The sequence below is a fragment of the Balaenoptera acutorostrata genome, chromosome 5, assembly GCF_949987535.1.
Source record: "Balaenoptera acutorostrata chromosome 5, mBalAcu1.1, whole genome shotgun sequence".
NCBI classification, from domain to species: domain Eukaryota; kingdom Metazoa; phylum Chordata; class Mammalia; order Artiodactyla; family Balaenopteridae; genus Balaenoptera; species Balaenoptera acutorostrata.
The window spans coordinates 66,953,236-66,972,949 of NC_080068.1; the positions used below are offsets into that span (position 1 = coordinate 66,953,236).

Sequence of the window (19,714 nt, forward strand, 5' to 3'; positions counted from 1 at the left end):
TAGCAGCACTTGTTGGAGCTTGCACCTTGCCCAGCCTGGCCCAGGAGATGCTGGCAAGCGGTCAGGGCTCGTGGGCACAGTGAAGTGAACACTGCTTTTATAATCAAAAGACGCTGAGTATTTGTTTTGCCAGTGATAATCTGTATTAACTTGTAAAGGTCATTTAATCTTTCAGGGACTAATTTTCCTACTCTGAATGGTACGGGGGTTAGATTAGATCAGGGGTCAGTAAGACATAGTCAAGGTGGTCCAGTCCTGCCTGAAGACTGTTTGAGTGAATAAAGTTTTCCTGGTACAGAGCTACACCATTGCCCTCGGCTGCCTTTGCGCTAAAAGGAAGAGCAGGGCAAAGCAGAGTCTGGTAGTTGCAACTTATGGCCACAAGGCCTAAAATAAGTAGTAGTTTGCTAAACCCTGGACTAGCTCATCTCTATGCTAAGAACTCTGTAATTCTAAGAGCCTCCCACTGCCACAGACATGGTGTGTACATACCTCAGCTCCTACTTTAGCCTCTTCAAACAGGGAATGTATCTTTCTGGCCTTTGTATCAATCCTCTTTATGCCCAAGTAGCAAATCTCATTTGGTAAGTGCTCAATAAATATTTGCTAAAAGAATGAAGGAACAATAAAGTATAATAACCTCTCTGCCTAGGGCGTAAAATTTCTAATCAGCAAAAATGTTTTAGCACGATCATGCCAAAGTCACCGAGCACTGGTGCAATGGAAGCGAAAAGGAGGAGGCCTGGGTGAGAAGGTGAAGGGCAGAAATGTGCTACACACAGGGGAAAGGCAATTCTGCAAAGGATGAACCGCAGAACTGCTTGCGGCTCTGTAATACAGGTGTGGTCACTTAAAAAAGCGCAACCTCAGACCAACCGTATACATTTAGTTATAGGTCAGAGAGACCGAGGCTCACAGTCCACGCTGAATCAGATGGTAAGAAGCCACACCTGTAACTTCAGAGTATTCACAGGCAAGCGGCGAGGCAAGGGCTCCTGGCCACAGCACGCCACCGCCACCGCGCAGCAGAGGGCGCTCACGGCCCTAACTGCCTTCTCCAGCAGCTAAGATACGGGCTCAGCATCAGCAGAGGCCAAGGTTCCCCTGTTTTGACTGTGTCCGTGCACAGTAAGGGCAGAGTCGATGGGGTTTAGCTGGTGGCTTTGCTTTTTGCAATTATCTTCCATATATATATCTCTTATTTATTTATTTATTTATTTTATTTATTTATGGCTGTGTTGGGTCTTCGTTTCTGTGCTAGGGCTTTCTCTAGTTGCGGCAAGCGGGGGCCACTCTTCATCGCGGTGCGGGGACCGCTCTTCATCGCGGTGCGCGGGCCTCTCACTATCGCGACCTCTCTTGTTGCGAAGCACAGGCTCCAGATGCACAGGCTCAGTAGTTGTGGCTCACGGGCCCAGCCGCTCCGCGGCATGTGGGATCTTCCCAGACCAGGGCTCGAACCCATGTCCCCTGCGTTGGCAGGCGGATTCTCAACCACTGCGCCACCAGGGAAGCCCTATCTTCCATATTTATGCACAAAGATAAAGGAGCCAGCTAGCTCCAAGAGCAAAACGAATGCTCAGTAAATACTAATTTATGACAAGAAGCACGGAAGTAAGGAAAAATAATCCTAGCCTTTGGTCTCCTAAGCTTTTATTTATTTATGGTTATCTTTATAATAGGTGTCAAATTCTAAACTACTGTTGAAGAGAGATGAATTAAACATTTATTTCCATCCCCTAATGGATGCGTGAGTAAAAGGAGTTAAAGCCAAATGTGATAGATTGAAGACACAGATAAAGCATTTCAAGCTGAGATTTAATGCCATGTTTCATTTCTAGTTATTCAAGCTGGGCCTCTTCATCTGGGTGGTGGAACTGTCTTGAGTCATCCCCTTCAGAAGACTCAGGGACATGCCCTGTTCTCACCGTACTGTCTGCCAGACCCCGGGAAGACCCCTGGACCACTGTGCAGGTGAAAGGTCCTCATGGGAGCAGACTGGCCTCTGTAGAAGAGGCGCACGGGGTCTCCACAGGGCTCCCTAGGCTCCTGCAGGTAACGTCCCAGGTTTCAGTGGAACGTGTGTAAGTTAAAAACCAAAAATACACACAAGTAGAGAAATGCTAAGGTCTTTTGGGGGGCATCTCTAAATAGAAGGAGGCTTTTCCTTACACACTCTTTACCTTCAGGTGTTTTTGAATGTTTTTTTCAATGGCTTACCGGTGTCTTAAAATACATGATGCACTTAGGAAAACTACCAACACCTGAGACTCCAAACACAGGTGTGGCGGGAGTGTGGCTCTTTTTCAGAGCAGGGTTCAGTTCTAGCAGTTACATCACCATAGAAACAGACGCTCCAACATCTACCACTGGTTGCATTTTGAAGGAATTTAAAGTAATGGACAAAGGTAGCATTTATGAATGGAAAAGTGAGGCAGCAGATCGCCCAACAAAAGGAAGAATGGAAGTTAAAGTAAGGAAGCTACATACACAAGTTCAAATCGTATTACCTTCTCTTCCATCTCACTTCCGGCTCCAGGCGGATTCAGAGGACCTGGAGAACTTGGCGTCTCACTGGACTGGAACAGTAGAGAGAGTGCTCAAGTCAAACACCAGCACAGGAAGTCCTGGGCAGACAACCAGATAGTGTCTGTGCAGGCAAGGGCCACCCCCTCCTCCACGCAGGGGCGCAGCTGGCTGCAGAGAGCCGGCAGGTTCACGGCGGGGACTCTGCTAATGTCCGGACTCCACCAGGGCTCCTGAGGCACGGTGTGTGCTCCCCTCTCCCCCGAGTTCAACACATTTCCCATCTGGGCAGTCTCCAACCTCAGTCCTTGATGTGTTTCCCCACTGATGAGAGAATCTCAGGTGCTGCCCTGCTGCCACCCTACCTGGGAAGCAGGGCTCCAACTTCAGAGCTCTCGGCTTTGCTGGCTGCCTTCCACCCCATGAAGAGGAAAGAGGGCTCTTCCAGGGGCACACAGGGGCTGGGCTGAGGAGGTGGATGACCAGAGGAGGCAAGAAAACTTGGAAGGAAGGGAGGAAGGAAGGAGAAGACTGTCCTCTCATTAGAATGTAAACTACATGGAGGCAGCCCCTCGTCTAATCCGGCTCATCTCTGCGATGCCCACAGCTGGGGGAGCACCTGCTGAACGAATGACCCTCCTTCTCCCCCAGGCCACAGTGCCCTGCACTTATTAGATCTTCAGTAACAGGGAAGACATTTGCTTTGGTCCACAGGAAATCCCTGAATCAAGGCTGATGGCCCATGCTGCTGCCCAGCACTCAAGAGGCTGGAGAGAGCATTGTTGGACAGTGCGAGAGATGGGCCCCATGCCTGCTTCACCACCACCCACGAGTGTGGGCGCCAGGAGTCACCAGGGCCAGGGCCAGGGCCAGGCAGAGATGGGCAACAGAGAAGGTTGTCCATCTTTTCTTTCCTTCCTTCCTTTGCTCTACAAGTCACTTATCTTTTGTTCTACTCTTATGACATATTAGCTGATAACAAGCACGACTTCTTCCAGGGGCATCTTAATAACACCCAATGTCATTTCAGGCACCATGGTAGGCACAGCACAAAGAATACTTTCTTTTAAGCATGGGAAGACTCAGAGCCTCAGCTAGAGAACAGTTTATCTAGCTACTGGTAGGGCTTTTCTTCCTTTTCCCATAAGAGGCCTGAGGGTGTCCCTTTTGCTGCTAGAGGGACTCTCATTTCAGGATATGCTCAGAGTGTTTCTTTCAAAGTGTCAAGAGACCAAATTTAGATAGGACAGTGCTGGAGCAGTGTGACTTTCTTTCCACACTAAGTAGACTTCAAGCTGGTCTGTTTGATATGTTCTGCCTTATTGAGCACCTACTTCTTTCCTCATTTCCCTTTAAGTTAGTCCAATTCGACAAGTAATCATTCAGTGCTCCTAAGTAAGCAGTAACGATGTCCTGGGGAGGCAGAGACATGTAAGATCCAGTTTGTCCTCAAGGAACTCAACGTTTAGAGATGCAGAGAAAATAGTTACGTGGACCCAGATACAGACGGAGTACAGATGTGTAAGGAGCACTAAGGATGCACAGTGAAGGCACAGAGGAGATAGTGCAGCTTGGAGGTGAGGCCGGGCAAGGCTCCCAGAAGAGGTGGGTCAGCCCGAGTCTCCGAGAGTAAGTGGAAGACACTGGGAAGAGCTGGTGCGAGGGGCACTTCTCCCCTGCCTCCCCCTCTTCCAAGCTGGCCCCACTGCAGATCAAGGCACTGGCCCGGGAAGTGCCCTCCAGCCCTGGGCTACTCATCAGGAAAGCTTCACCCACCTTATTCCCCACATTGCAGACCCCAGGGTTACTGATGCCCCTGTCCACTGCCCAGCACCCTCCTGGGCTTATTAGCAATCAAGTCATTCCCTGGAGGAGCCTTACTTTGTTCTCGGTGTCTGAGAGGATGACGTCCTGCTGAGCCACAATTTCCATGGGACTGGTCAGGAACGGATCCTCTTCCAAGTGAGCCTCGCCACTGTCTGCCTTCTTCATGGGAATGGCATTGGGTGGTGGCTGCCCAAACTTGATGTTCGTGCCCAACTGTCGCTGGAGAGAAACAAAAGAAAGACGTTCTGAAGCAGTGAAGCGGTTCACAATAACCACAGCCAGATTCCCCATAGCTAGCAGGCACTGAGGCATATTCTGTACACGACCGGTTTCCAGACTAGACACCATGCCAGTAAACCCTGATGCGGTCCTGTAATAACTGAATTTGTTTCCTGGTATTTCTCTCCCACCTTCGAGCCATGAGCTTTTTCATCCAGCCACCTCTTTCATGGAGATGCCAACATTTCCAGGGGCGAAGAGAGACCAAAAGTTGGGTATGACAAAAATTTTTTGATTAACCTATGAGTTTATTTATATAAAAGTCTTTTAAGGGTACCAAAATTGGATAGAAAATCGTTTCATGAAATGCAGAAACCACTGGGGGAAATCAAGACCCTTGTGGTTGCACAAAGAAGGGAACCCTTCAGCCTTTTTGGACATACTCCCCTTGAATATTTATGTTTCATCTACCTTCCTCACCAGCCCCTAGCTTGAACATCCTGTTCGGGTTACAGTGGGTACCACTGCCAAATGGAAGAAGGCCCCAGGACCCACAAGTCTTTCCATGATTGATGCTGAGTTCACGGAAAAAATGGAAGCAATCTTGTCCTGCCAATAGGACGGCTTCTTCGCCTTGCTGCAGCTACCCACTGTGCCCTACGGGCCAGAAGGAACCAAGTGGGTAAGGGACAGAGAAGGAGGCCAGAGGAAGGGCCAAAGAGGGACTGATCACTGGTGGGAGGGAGCTGAATGGATGGGGAGAAGGAGGGAAAAACGGGATAGAAATTAGGAAGATAAATAGTATTCAGAATTAAAGAAAAGCCAGGTTAAAAAAAGAAATTCTATTCCCTGAAGAAAAATATATAAACATAATAGTTTTTAATAAGAGGCAAAATATTTAATGGGCTAGATATATTAGATATAAAATATTTAATGGGTAGAGAAAGTGAATGACACTCAGGAAGAAAAAGAGGTAAGCCGTGGTCATCTGAAAGATTACTGTACTGAATCGAACATATTGTACAAACTACTGCCTTTATCTATATCAGGGATTCTCAAGCTCGGCGCTACTGACATTTGAGGCCAGATAATTCTCTGTTGTGGGAGCTGTCCTGTGCACTGCAGGACGTTTAGCATCACCCCAGGACAGCAGATGCTAGTAGCAACCCCTCTTCAACCTGTTTAGACAACCAAAAATGCCTCCAGGCTTTGTCCAATGTCCCCTGGGGGCTAAAGTCGCCTCCGGCTGAGAATTACTGCTCTAGATCTAGGTACTTGGGTTTCACAGTCTTTTTATGCTTCAAAGGAAAAAAAAAATAGAGACTACATTATCTGATATTTATCTCTAATGTGGCCAATATTTAATCCCACAAAGCTGCAAAAAGCCTTAGCAATCACATTATCCAACCCCCTCACTTTACAAAAAAAGTCAGAGGTCCAGTGGGGAGAGGTGACCGGCCCAAGCTTATGGAAAGAATGAGTGGTCCCAAAGGGATTTGAATCCATGTCTTCTAAACCACATTCAGTGTTATTTTCATTGCACTCCACTGGTTCTCATAAATTTAACGTCGCACTTCCTTCTTTTAGGGGCAGAAAGGAAGAGAGGATGCAGCATTTTTACTACCTCACTGAAGTTCCCCAGCAGAGGACTCCCTCGAGGGAAATATGCCCCTTCTCTCTCTCAACTCCAGGGTATCAAATCCACCCACCTTCACTCAGCTCCCCCTCGGCCTTGCATGGTGGATGGTGAGATTGCAGAGACATGAAAAGAGATGAGCCCCAGGCCCCCCTCCCCACATCCCGGGGGCACGCACCCCAGCATGCCAAGTCAGGAGCACAGAGAGACAAGGACTCGTATTTGATCTGCTGGTATCTCAGCCTGAGCCTGGCTCCCCTGGCACCCCAGGGAGGGAGCACACATCAAAAGCCTGAGTTCAGCCAGTGAAGTACAGCTTGAGCAGCCTAAAAGGGTTTTGGGGAGGAGAAGGCTGAAAAAGGGTATCTTCTAAAAACAAGTTTAGCAGGAAGCGGCAGTTAGTATCTACTCTAAGCAGATCAATAAGCAGGCACAGTTAGAACAGCCGATGGTATCAGACGAAGAGGACACGGTGTAACAAAGCCACAGGCCCGTCTCACTTGCTACCCTGTGGGAGAGGGACGGGGACGTGGGCAGAAGTGGCAGGAGGAGTTCCAGCATCCTAATGACAGCCTGAGCAGGGGTTCGTTCTGGGACTCCCAGCCCAGCCTTTGGTTGACCAGTTATCCCTTCTCTAGGAGTGCTGGCCAAGAGCTGGAAACTTTCCCCATCACCTTAGACCCAGACCCCCTGCTGTCAGGGTGTGCCATCTACCAATGCTCTTGAATGTCTGAGATGAGGGTATTTCTTCTACTTATAATGGAAAGAATAATCCTTGAATGAGCTTCCAAGGAGAACCTGGCTTGATACCCTAAATGCCCTTTACTTAGGATTTCTGCCACCATCACAGAAAAGAATGAATATGCTGATATTATTCTTCATTAGGGCACTTTTTAGAACACTGACACTGGTCCACCCTGATGCTTAGGATAAAAAAAAAAAAAAAAAAAAAAAAGAAAAAAAGAAAATATGGCCAAATGTAATCCCAGTCTGGATTGAAATAAACTCCAAAGATGGGATGGGTATCATGGCTGCCAATGGAAAATGAAAGAGAAAATGGGAAAAAATATTAGATGCAATAAGAACAGGTGAAATAAGGTGCATGGGACAAAGCTGGGAAATGGAGAGAGTGATATTAAGAAATGAAGTAGAGAGTTAAAGAAAGAGGCAAATTGAGAGGAGGGTGCAGGGGGCAGAGAAGAGGCATAGGGAGGAGAAGCTGCAGCCTTGGTGGCAGGTACAACAGCTGAAGGGAGTGGGGTCGGGGTGGGGAAGGTGGATGGGAAAGAAGGAAGAGGAAGCGGGAGGCAGGGAGGGAGGGAGAATGTGTGTGTATACCAGAGGGTTGATTTATGTCACAGATATGTGCATCCTGGCAAAAGAAACACAATGCTGTTGCCTTTGAGAGTAACGATGAGCATCTCCATAAAACAGCTGGATTTAAAATCCCTCTAGAGAAAACAAGTTCGGGCTGCTGGCTAGGGAGCTTGGGAGGTGGGTGTGGGATGGAGGAGGGGAGGACCCAGGTCATGAAAGAAATGACGGCCATCGTCTAGGGATAGGGCTGCAGCCTCTCTGTCCAGACAAAGGACTGTCTTCACAGACACACCCTGCAGTGGTTGGGGACGAGACAGTGGAACAGGCCAGGCCAGGGCTGAAGGTCCAAGGCCATGGTGACTGAGCCTTGGGCTCTCGAGGCCAAGGCTCTTGCACCTGCCCTGTGGTTCCTGCTCCAAATGCTTCCTTCAGCTGACTCGAAGGAGACTGGGCTGTTGGACACTTTGTGTGGTTTACTGACAACTAAAAGGTGACTGCTGAAACCTATCTGGCAATCTCAGGTGTCGAGTGAATTGAGTATGGGGATAAATGTGGCTTTTTGGTGACTTTTATTCTGCGCACCATTCAGGCATGGTCCTGGGAAGAACTGTGATATGAGCAATCACTGAAAACCAGTCTGTTGAGATGAGCTTGCCCTTAAGTTTTCAGGAAAATAAACTATTACCACTCCCTGCATATATAGATATATATTTTTTACATACCCATGGATTCTTTATATGTACTGAGATAATAGCCAGAGGGGAGAGTGGAACCGCTGTGCCTAAACTGAGTCCATGTTACTTGTGGCTATGAATGGAGTTACTGTTAGACTGGAATGTGAGCTAAAAGGGGCGATATTTTATTCACCCAAATGGGGCCATTTTGTTGTAATATGGAATGTTGGAGAACGATGTTATAGGAATGCACATCCATATTTATGAGGCTTTTCTCCTATGGTGTGGAAATTCCAAGCACATCATATTCTGCAGCTCTCACACTGCCAGTTTAGATTTCCCCAGACTTTTCACAGCCATCCTTCAGACCACGTCTGTAAGAACAAGGCAGAAGAAGAATAAAGTTGCTGTCCTCTTGAGCGAACTACGTATACTCCCATAGTTAAAATGAATTTAAAAGAACAAGCAAAATCAAAAGCACACAGATTTAAAGACGTTCGCTCTGTGCAGAAGTGGCTAAGAGCAGCTATTTATTCTTTGTGTCCTCGACAGCTGCGTTAGGTGCCCAAATCCTCAAAGGTAAGACACTTTGGCATTTTAAAGTGAAATCCAGCTCAGCAGGAGATAGCAGCTACTGAATATGGAGGTTTTCCCTCCTGAGCTAAACAGTCCGTGGGCTAACAGACTAAGCATTTTCTGACAAAGATCTGGTATAATTCTAAAAGATCACTTACAGGCTTAGACTGTGATGTTCCTGAGTCTTATCATCGACAGGTGCATACATACTTCACAGCCTGGTTTGATCTGAAATAAACAGCCACCTCCCTGATCTGTGCTCTGGGCAGCTGTAGGGAACATCAAGGTCATTGTGGTCCAAATGCAGTGAAGTGCAAAGCTTACAAAGCCACTCTGTGCTATAGCAGGTGAACAGTGATTTTGTATAAATGGCCAATTTTAAGAACTGGAGGGGCCCTTCAGATCATCCATCACATGCATCCTCTTATTTTTCAGATAGGGCACATGAAGGTCAGAGAGGTTAAATGAACTGCTCCAAGGCCACGCAGCTAGGTGGTGGCAGAGGCCTGGCGGGGGCTTTTTATTTCACCCACTGGCCATAGAACAACTGACTGTTATGGATAGGGTCCTCAAAAAGGACACCACTGTTGTTTCTGTCCCTGTAACTGTCCTATATATTAAAATCTGTTCTCACTCTGCACACGAATTATTTTTATACTCAGGGGAAAAAAGTAATTTTTCTTTTAAAGGTTCAATTGCTTGCCACAGAAATTTTGGTAGGTGGTAGATTCACTTTGTTCAGAGAAGAGCAGGCTTATTTATGCTGTGTTCAGTCATCCTGTACTCAGCATTAGCAGACAGATACTAACCATCACGGGTGCAACATAGGACAGTTCTGGCTGAGATGACTACGTGTGGACACTAGGGGGCAACCTTTCCAAGTGCAGTCATTACAGGCGTGGCTCCGGTTTCCAAGGACTAGGAAGTTTCTTAAGCCAGAGAAAAATGGCATTTTTTTTTTTTAAATGACATTCCAGTAGAAATCTCATTTCAAAAGAATGTCTTAATAATGGTGGCAAATCAGCTTGCTAGGACATTTACTGTCAAATAGGTGTTAGCCATTACTTCTCTCTCTCTTTTTAAAATAAACATACACACATACACAAAGACAATTTCAGACATAAAAAACATACATGCCTCTGACGTAACTAAACACCCTCATTCCATGCTGGAGTCTACGAGGGGGCGGTCTTTTATGCTGCTTACTAAGCATCAATACCAGCATAACGTTTTTATGGAAAAATGCAAAGCATTCATGCAAGTTAATAAAGTTAACTACTATTTCTACGACTTACCAGGAACATACTGCTTAGTCGACTGAAAAATAAAAGCACAGTCTTTTGGGGGTGATACAGTTATATCTTATGTCACTCCAAAAATCACATTTGCTATGATAATGGTCCCCATTTCCCTCTTCGAAGAGCAAAAGTCTCTTATTTTATTGTTTAAAAACATAACTTTAGAGCTGTAAGGAAGCTTTTGAATCCATGCAGCAGAAGCAAAATTAGGCAGACCTTGTATGAGTAGATAATGTCCAAAGGAGAGCACTCAAATTAGACAGCTATTCTGCTTTACTCACATTTCTTCTCCTGTTTTAACAGAATTGTTGCTTCAGGGAAGTTAGTTGTTTTACATTTTATTAGTTATGAGATCAGATTCTTTAAACTTATGGCTTACATCATTAACACAAACAACTGGCATTCACATATTTCTATGGAGTTTCTGTGTTTTCAATACTGAGGAATTATCTATTTTTTACAACTCAAAATCCACTTCTTGGAGTGGCAGTGGCAGGTGGTGTGACATTACAAAGCTGATACCATTTAAGACGACAGACTATTATCTAATTTTTTTTTTTAATCTAATTTTTAAAGAACTCCTTGAAAGCCCTTGTAAAATACAGTTGTTTTGTAGACTGAAATCTGTAAGTCATTCCCCTTAGAAAGGGAATATTATGAGGGTTCATTACTTCGCAGCAATAATATTCCAGGAAATAAAAGACTTGAAGAAGGAAAGGTAAGGAGGAAGGGGATCAAGGTTTTCTTTGGCCGTCACACCCTTCCCCCTTCTCCAGCTTATGAGAAGAGACAGCTTACTTTTTCTTCTGAGTCTATAAAACGTGTAGCAGTACAACCAGCAAGAACCAAGAACGGGGGAGCTAGTTAGGAAAGCTGAAATTTGAAGGAAGTGCCTAGGTTAGTTCTGAGGGCAGGACTATGGCCTTGGGCAGTGGTGTGGTAGGTACAAAGATCTAGGCAAGTTTGGGTGTGGTTTCAGGGTGTTGGCTATTTCCCACCTCACCATATGCTATATTCAGCTGAGTGTGTGTGGAATATGTAACCAAACAGAGATCACAAAATACATAGCTAATAATCAGTAGAAACAAGAATGTTTCAAGAAAATAGAAAAATTTGAGTGTCAGTAGCTATTCAAGCCAGCTGTCCCCTTTATTTTTTATGTTTTTGCTGGTTCATTCACTCATTCATTTATTGGTTCATTCGTTGTTGTAGACTTAGATGGAAACCAGCGGACCATAGCCCCCTGTTCATAGTCTGCATTGCTTCCAAGCACCCCCGGCTCAGAGAAGTGCTTGCTTAGGCACTTCTGTCGGGTGAGTGAATTCTACTGAGCACTCGGGCAGACTTACTTGGTCAGATCCCAGGGGTCTTTGCTCCCCTTGCTTTTCCTGGATTTCCCGTTATTTCAATCTCATTTAGTGAAAAATTATTTTATTATATTTTCATTCTTAAGGAGATACCATCTGAGTCAATTTTATGTAGGAAAACTGCCCAACTCTGCAGTGTGAACAGGAGCGAAGCTGAAGAGCTTCACAGCACCCCTCTGAGACAGGGTGGCTCAAGGCAGCCAGATTTACAAACACAACAGAATAATAAAGAGTCTTACCATTCACTGGCCAAGTATGGAGACTTGGAAAGGGAACGCTTGCTGTGCTTACCCCCAGCTGACAGTCAACCCTGTGCTCAGGGATTATGGCCAACACTTAACGGTTAGGAGCTCTTTCCTCTCACCCAAGTTCTGCAGCCTCTCTAGGGCACTTGTCCTCATTAAGTCCAGTTAAAAATGAGGGAACAACTTGAGAGAAAAGGAGAGGGCGTGTTATGTAGGTGGGTACAATGGTGATAGTGAACCTCTCACAGGTGGACGGAGGCTTCCAGAAAACTGAGTGAGGTTTGAGAAAGCAGACATTCTCCCCAGGAGCTACCCCCTGGACCTCCCAATCCACTACTCAAGGCCAAGTTAGGAACTTTTCCCACTTCCCTCCATAGCCGGGCCCCTTCCCTATGGCTCTGACCTTCCAATCTCAAGCTGTCTTACCTGAAGAGTTTTGACTTTGCCCAGGATGTTGTCCTGTGACATTGCTTGAACTGTCTGCTCACTTTCTGCTCCCCCATCAGGGATAAAAATACTGTCATGGGAAAACGCCCGGGTTCCCACAGAATAGTTGAAGGACCTGGAATGCAAATCATGTGCTTCATTTTATTAGGATGATAAGATTCCTTTTGGCAATTCAATTTCCTTTTCCTCCTGATTTAGGGGACTCCACCCACATCCCCTGTCTCATTCAGAAAGCACTTCCAGCATGGTGTCCTTTTCTGTGAGAGGTCAGCCAAGCAGCTGGGTAGACAGAAGGGTCCCGCTGGAATAAGGGAGCATGTCTCCAACACAGCAATGTTGCAGAGCCACTCGGTGGGAGAACTCAGACTGCTACTTGTTTGTAGAGAACCCAGGACAGAAGGCACTGCAGAAATGTTAACTGTAGGAGCCTTTCTCCTGACGAGCTGTCACCGTCAGTTTTACCCCAGTAAAGTCTTGTCAACAAGTACTTTTTAAGTAACATGCAGATCTGGAAGTAAGAGGCAAGAGTTTCTTTCTTTCAGATTGCGATCAAAGTGAAAGAAAGATATATACCTCTAAAACAAAGACTTGATGAGGACTGGAATTGCTACAGAGACTATAGGAATAAAGAGTCTCTCTGTCGAGACTCTAGGAATTCAGAGAAGAGGAGGAGAAATGTGTGTTAGGGAGCTTCTAATGGGTGGCATGCACTGGGCAGCTTATAGGTGGTAGGTACCCAACAATAAACACTTTTCAGTTGAAAGGCTGGACTTCAAAGAAGTCTGGACTTCAAGGAAATCTGGACTTCTACCTGACTGGGAGGTACAGGCTGGGTGAACTGCAGGAGGAAGCAGCAGACACCAGCTGTTCCTTACTTGATCTTGGAAATTAAGTTACCTCTGGGGAGGAACACGCAGGGGCAGAATCACACACTCCCCATAAGGCAAGGCAGGCACATTTCCGTGATGCCAGGCACACAGGCAGCTCTCTCAGGGGTGAGAGAGCCCCACTTCTCCCTCTCCCCTCCCCAGAAAGGGGTTCCACCTGGAGGTTTTATCAGTGACCTAGGGCAAGAAAGAAGACGCAGTACTGGGGGAAGCGGGCCTCCAGCTGTACCTCTGAACTGAATTACAGAAATGCAGCAGGCAGGGTCCCGACCAAGTTTAGACCTACTTGGAAAGACTGAGTACCAAATTTTTTTCATCAAATTTGCCAAATTACGAGCAGCATGGTAACAAAGCATATGAGGTTTAGAAACAGAAGACTTGGATGTGAGCCTCCTAGCTGTGTGATCTTCGGCAATAATAATATATATATATTAAAATTTATTTATTTAGTTTTGGCTGCGTTGGGTCTTCGTTGCTGCGCACGGGCTTTCTCTAGTTGCGGGGAGCGGGGGCTACTCTTCGTTGTGGCACGCGGGCTTCTCATTGCGGTGGCTTCTCTTGTTGCAGAGCATGGGCTCTAGGTGCGCGGGCTTCAGTAGTTGTGGCACGTGGGCTTCAGTAGTTGTGGCTCACAGGCTCTAGAGCACAGGCTCAGTAGCTGTGGCGCACGGGCTTAGTTGCTCCACGGCATGTGGGATCTTCCCAGACCAGGGATCGAACCCGTGTCCCCCTGCATTGGCAGGCAGATTCTTAACCACTGCACCGCCAGGGAAGCCCCCGGCCATAATAATAATAACCACCAATCCCTACTTTGATGAAAACACTGTGCTGAGAGTTTTACTTTCATTATCTCATCACCAGTATTTTGTTGCAAATAAAACTCAGGGAGTAAATAACCTTATTTAAAGTCACCTAAATAGAAGTTGTAGCATAAGAAACAGAATTTAGATCTGCTGAATACAATCCCAGGCCAGGCAGCTGAAGTGTTTTAAAGTGGTGGAAGGTCTCTAGTATTCCTTCCCATGAGTGAGATGGGGTTTGGGCGGATCAGTGGGAGAGGAAAACAGGATGCCAATTCCAGCCATGTGGGCTGGAATATGGGAGGGCTGGAGACACTAAATAGCTGGAATAATGGGTAAGCCTTCGGCTAAATAGCACAAGGCACTATATAGCAGCAACCCACTTTATGAAATATGAGGCATTGTTTTAAGATATGAATATGAATATGAAAAGGAAATTAAATGTATCACTATCTCCCTGTCCTCAGAGACTTTGTGACCTATGCTACAAAATGAACTTCCAAGTTCACCTAAAGATGCTATGAAATAAACTTTCCATTCAAAGTTATGGAATCAAACCTTTTAATATTGTGTCTAAACTTTTTTCTCAGATCCCTGGCTATGATTCAGATGAAAGAAGAGGTAACTGACTTCATTTTCTACACAGTGTTTTTACAAATGGCTTACATACGCACACAGGCTCTCAAATATTCTTATAAACACATATATGGACAAGTCCACTTTAGATGCTTAATAAATGCTTACTAATGTCTCACAGTTGTATGTACATTATACACCAGCACTAGGCCAAGTTCCCTTCCAGTTTCCAAGTCAATCTTTTGACTGAATCGTGAAATTTAACTCTCTGCTCTAATTCTTTTTTCCAGGAAGGCTAAGAACTGACAGTTTCCTGCTCTTCTGTGTTGCCCCAAATATTCCTTGTTGCCAACCAGGGTTTAATGTCCCCACATTCCCCACTTCCAGATGATCTTACTGAAAAATAGAGAAAATGAATAGTAATAGTAGTAGTAGTAATAATTATAATAATAGCGGTAGTCACAGTGGTAATATTAATACTGGCTAAATGTTACTGGGCACTTGCTATGTCCCCTCCATGTGTGCTAACTTCTTTAATATAACACCTAAATCCTTGTGATATATAATATTTAAACCTTATGTGGAAGGCACTATTATTAAGCCTATTTATAGATGAGGAAACTGAGGCTTAAAGACAATGAGTGACTTGCCGTAAATTGAATGACTGTATACGTGTGAACCTGTTTCTGGACTGTGTTCTACGGGTCTATTTGTCTGATTTTACAGCAGTAATACCACACTGTCTTAGTTACTGTAGCTTTTTAATGAGTCTTGATATCTAGCAGTTTATGTTCTCCAGCTTTGTTTTTTTTTCCCAGATGGCTACTCTTGTCTCTGCATTTCTACATAAACTCACACACACACACACAGACTCTAATACACTCCTAGGATTACTTTTGTGATGGCATTGGATCTATAGATAAACTATGGGATACCTGACATCTTTACAATAGTCAATCTTTTAATCCACGAACACTGGATATTCCTTCATTTATTAATATTTAGATCCTCTTTACTTACTCTCAATAATGTTTTGTAGTTCTCTGTATAGAGGTCTTTTACATATTTTGATAGATTTATTCCTACATATTTGATGTTTCTAAATCTACTGTAAATGGTATAGGCTAAAATTTTTATTTTTCTAATTGTTTATTGGTAGAATATTAAAGTATCACTTGGTTATTGATTATTGATGTTATAACTAGGCTTAGCTAAATTTGTTAATCATAATAATATGACTGTTGATTCTTTTGGATTTTCTATGTATACAATCATGTTATCTATGACAAAAGAGTTTTATTTGTTCATTTTCAATCTCCTTCTCTCCTTCCTCCCTTCCTTCCTTTCTCCCTTCCTTCCATACTGCAATTAGCTAGGATCTTCACATGAACTTAAATAGAAGTGGTAATGGTGAATATTAAAAGTATTCAATATTTTACCTTAAGTTATGATGTTAGCTATAGAATTTCTATAGATGCACTTATATTACTGCTTCTTTGAAAAGACAAGCAGTCTGTCTCTTATAGCTGACTTTAAGATTTTTGTCTTTGGTTTTCTCAGTTTTAGTCTGTTGTGACTAGGTGTGAATTTCTTCTAATTTATCTAGCTTAGGGTACATAATACTCCTTAAACCTGTGGCTTGGTGTCTTTCATCAGTTTGGGAAAATTCTCAGCCATTATTTCTTCAAATACTGCTTCTGCCCCGTTTTTCTCTATTCCCCCTCTGATTCTCCAATGTTAGACCTTTTCAACATGAGCCATATGTCTTTCATGCTCTTTTCTGTATCTGTTGTTCTTTTTACTCAGTATGATTCAGTCTGGATTTTTCTACTGACCTAGCTTTCAGCTCATTAATCCTCTCTTTAGTGGTGTCCAGTCTGTTGTTAAAACTACCTACTGAGTTCTTACTATCAGTAGCATTTTTCAAATCAAGAATTTCCAACCAAATGTAAAATCGATAGCTCGTGGGAAGCAGCCGCATAGCACAGGGAGATCAGCTCCGTGCTCTGTGACCACCTAGAGGGGTGGGATAGGGAGGGTGGGAGGGAGACGCAAGAGGGAGGGGATATGGGGATATATGTATATGTATAGCTGATTCACTTTGTGATACAGCAGAAACTAACACACCATTTTAAAGCAATTATACTCCAATAAAGATGTTAAAAAAAAAAGAATTTCCATATGATCCTTTTTAATAGATTCTAGTTCTCTAGTGAAATTATCCACCTTGTCAACTATTTTGTTGAATATATTAATCACAATTGTTTAAAAGGCTCTGTATGAAACTGCAATATCTTAGCCCCCTTTGGGTCTATTTCTATTATCTTGTTTTCCTCATAGTCTGATTCTTAACTGCCTGGTAATTTTTTAATTGAATTCTGCACATAATGCACAAAAAACTGTAGAGGCTGGGTTCTCTCCTTTCAGAGAGGACTTGCTCGCTCCTCTAGCAAGCAGCAAAGGAGCAAAAACACCTCAATCCAATCAGAAACCAAGCTGATCTTGGCTGGTTAGCAATCTTTGTCAGGCTCAGACTACCTCTGCTTCGTCCCCACTTGTAGGGTACAGGCCTCCCGGAGTCTTAACTAAGAATCTGGGTTATTTCCTAAGGCCCTTCTCCTTGGTGGATTCTCAAACTCCAATTTTTGTCTTTCCAGCACCCTAGACTGCCCTGTTTTTCAGCCTGCATTCCTGTGCAGCTGTATCAACAGATTCCTCAAAAGGAAAACTGTTGCCTAGATTTAGGTTCATTCTGGGCTTCTCTTCTCTTGGGGGGAACTTAGTCCCTCAAGTCCTGGCTGTCATGGCAGCCTCAAACTCTAATTTTCGTGTTCCCAGCTCCATGAGATTGCCTACAGCTCTGCTGCCTTCTCCTCCTCTTGGCAGCCACCCTGAGCCTTTTTGGTCTCTTGACCTGCACCCTGAGAGTCAACTAATGCCAACAGGAGAGAAGCAATATGCAGAAAGTTGGCCTCAACTCAATGGGCCTCCCTTCTCTCCAGGATCTCACTGTTCAAGTCTGGTGCCTTAGCAGCAATCTGACACCTTCAAACAGACGTCTCTGTTTTAATATTTTATATGTATTTCCAGTTGTTCTTGGTGGGAGCACCGATTTGCTACAAGCTGCTTCATCACAGCCGGAAGTGAAAGTAACTAAATAATTTTTTTGATATTTATTACGTTTCTACACATGACAGAACCTACTTTTTGATAAGGCCATTGTTCTTAAGAGGATTACTTTTCAAAGTGATGAAAAACATTTGTACCTTTTTCTTCCTATATTTGGTTTTTGTCCCTTTTTAAAGCTCTGAGAAGAAACAGTGCAGGAGAATGGTCATTGGTTTATTAGTTACACTAATGAACACTCTCTTCTAAATAATTCAGTTTACATAATGCAAGTTAACATTACATCCTTGGCAATTTGTGTAACTTTAGATCTTTGGTAATCCTGGTTACCAATGTCGGCTCCAAACAACTCTACAATGTAGATTATCTCCTTTTCTCTGAAGAGGAAGCTGAGACAAAGAGTGGGTAAGAATGTTGCCCCAAGTTCCAGATTTTGAGGCAGGGTTGGAATGGAAACTGAATAGCCCACGTGTGGCGATCTCAGCTTGAAATTATGTTCTAATGAACAAAGAGCTTGGTGGGAATCTTTGTCCTTAACCAGCTGGGAACTATAAACTACATGATTAGGAGATGGAGGGGCAATTTACCACAAATTGTACCTTAGCCGAGTTCATCTGGACTTCTTTACTCTTGACATTTAAAGATCTTTCACAACTGATTGCAAAGTAGGCCAATTCTCCGCCCTTCCATTTATTACGAGTGAGCCAAGAGGCGAGGGGCCTCTGAGCCTCAGTGCCGCAACTTACCCTCAGACTATCTGATCAGATGGAAGAAATGGGACTTGCTGTGTGGGAAGCTTTTCTTGTGATGCTTAGAATACAGAGTAGCCTGTTGGTCGGCTGTGAGATATATAAAGACCTCTAAAATCCCCCAGATTTTTAACTTGTAACTGAAGGATTGTCAATACAGTCATTTAACAGACATCTTAATGAAAACAAGATCTGAGGTCAAATGTCAAGCACATGTGGGAAAAGCAAACTCTAGAAGGAGAGGAAAAGAGGCCCACTTGGGAAATTTGGAACAACATTGGGCTCTGAGGAACAGTCTTCATAAGCTTAGAGAAGAATCGCAGAGCCATGACTTACAGACGCCAGAAAAATGGTCTGTTTGGACTCAGAGGTCCAAAGAGCAGAAGTTCCTGGGGCCTTTATGCAAAGAAAGGTTTTGTTGTTGTTATCATTGATAATATTGTTATAGGCAGAGAGGTTGGGATTCCAAACATCGAATCAGAGGCTTCTAATCAGCCCATGGAGGCCAGCTTTTCATCTTCTCCTCAACTCTTCACTGACTCCTATGGTTATCTTTCCAAAGGCAGAGATGGTAGAACGACCTGAGGCTACTCTTTGGGCTTTAACAATCACTTTTAATAACTGTCTATCTAACTCCAATACTACACTCTCTTCTACCCATGTGTCTCCAGCTACTTGGCTATCCCACTGTCTCTGCAAACTCAACATGAACAAAACCAAACTCAACAAGCGTTTCCCACAAAACTCCAATCTTTCCTATTTCTGTGTTACTATCATCCCTCAGGTTCTGTGCTATATTATTTTGCAAGTAAGGTCAGACCCAGGTTAGGGGAAAGGTATTGTGCAAAAGACCTTAATGAGTAACATTATCTGTCCTTTCACAGGCAGAAATCTTTCAAAAACAATACAGAAATCAATGAGTAGCACTGCAAATCCTGAGCTCCCGGACCCATTTTAGGCCTGCACTGGATTCTGCCTGCCACACTCCTCCACGACTGTGCTTGGAGGCCCGGAGAACTGCTTGTCGCACCTCTAGTGGGTCTCTAACGGAAACGAGCGCCAAGAGAGGGAGCTGCGAATCCAGGGCAGCGGCAGCTCTGGCAGATGGCAGCCCTGGCACAGCCAGCAGTCTCTGCTGACTCTGTGATCACGGAGGCCACAGCTGGAATCCTTTCGGACAAAGAAGCTAAGGCCCCGGGAGGTGAAGGGAGAGACTTGATCAAGACAGAACTGAAACCCGGGGGGCAGTGACAGTAATACTCGCTGGCCTTTCGACTGCCCTCAGAGGATCCTCTGCTTATTTCTGTAATATGATTGACACCTGTAAACGGTCTCCAGCTGAAGTCCTCTCCAATTCCACTTCCTCTCAAATCCTACATCAATCTTCAAGCAATTACTTTGCCAGCTCAGAAACCTCTAGTGGTTCCTTTTTTGCCAAAGTCCT

The 19,714-nt window shown here is 44.5% G+C and overlaps 1 protein-coding gene across 4 annotated transcripts in view; it reads right to left on the bottom strand.

Moving 5' to 3' along the window:
• CRACD (capping protein inhibiting regulator of actin dynamics) overlaps positions 1-19,714 on the bottom strand; it is a 148,568-nt gene that overhangs the window by 24,819 nt on the left and 104,035 nt on the right. For 2 of the 4 annotated variants that reach the window (XM_057546808.1, XM_057546809.1), the window contains 3 exons: positions 12,112-12,247; positions 4,408-4,572; positions 2,511-2,579 (listed from right to left, as the gene is read on the bottom strand). In XM_057546808.1, the coding sequence (XP_057402791.1) occupies positions 2,511-2,579; positions 4,408-4,572; positions 12,112-12,153 (276 nt within the window). In that variant the 5' untranslated portion in view covers positions 12,154-12,247. Of the gene's footprint in view, positions 1-2,510; positions 2,580-4,407; positions 4,573-10,070; positions 10,093-12,111; positions 12,248-19,714 lie in introns of those variants that run through there. The other 2 variants (XM_028165479.2, XM_007165291.2) reach the window with 2 other exon arrangements.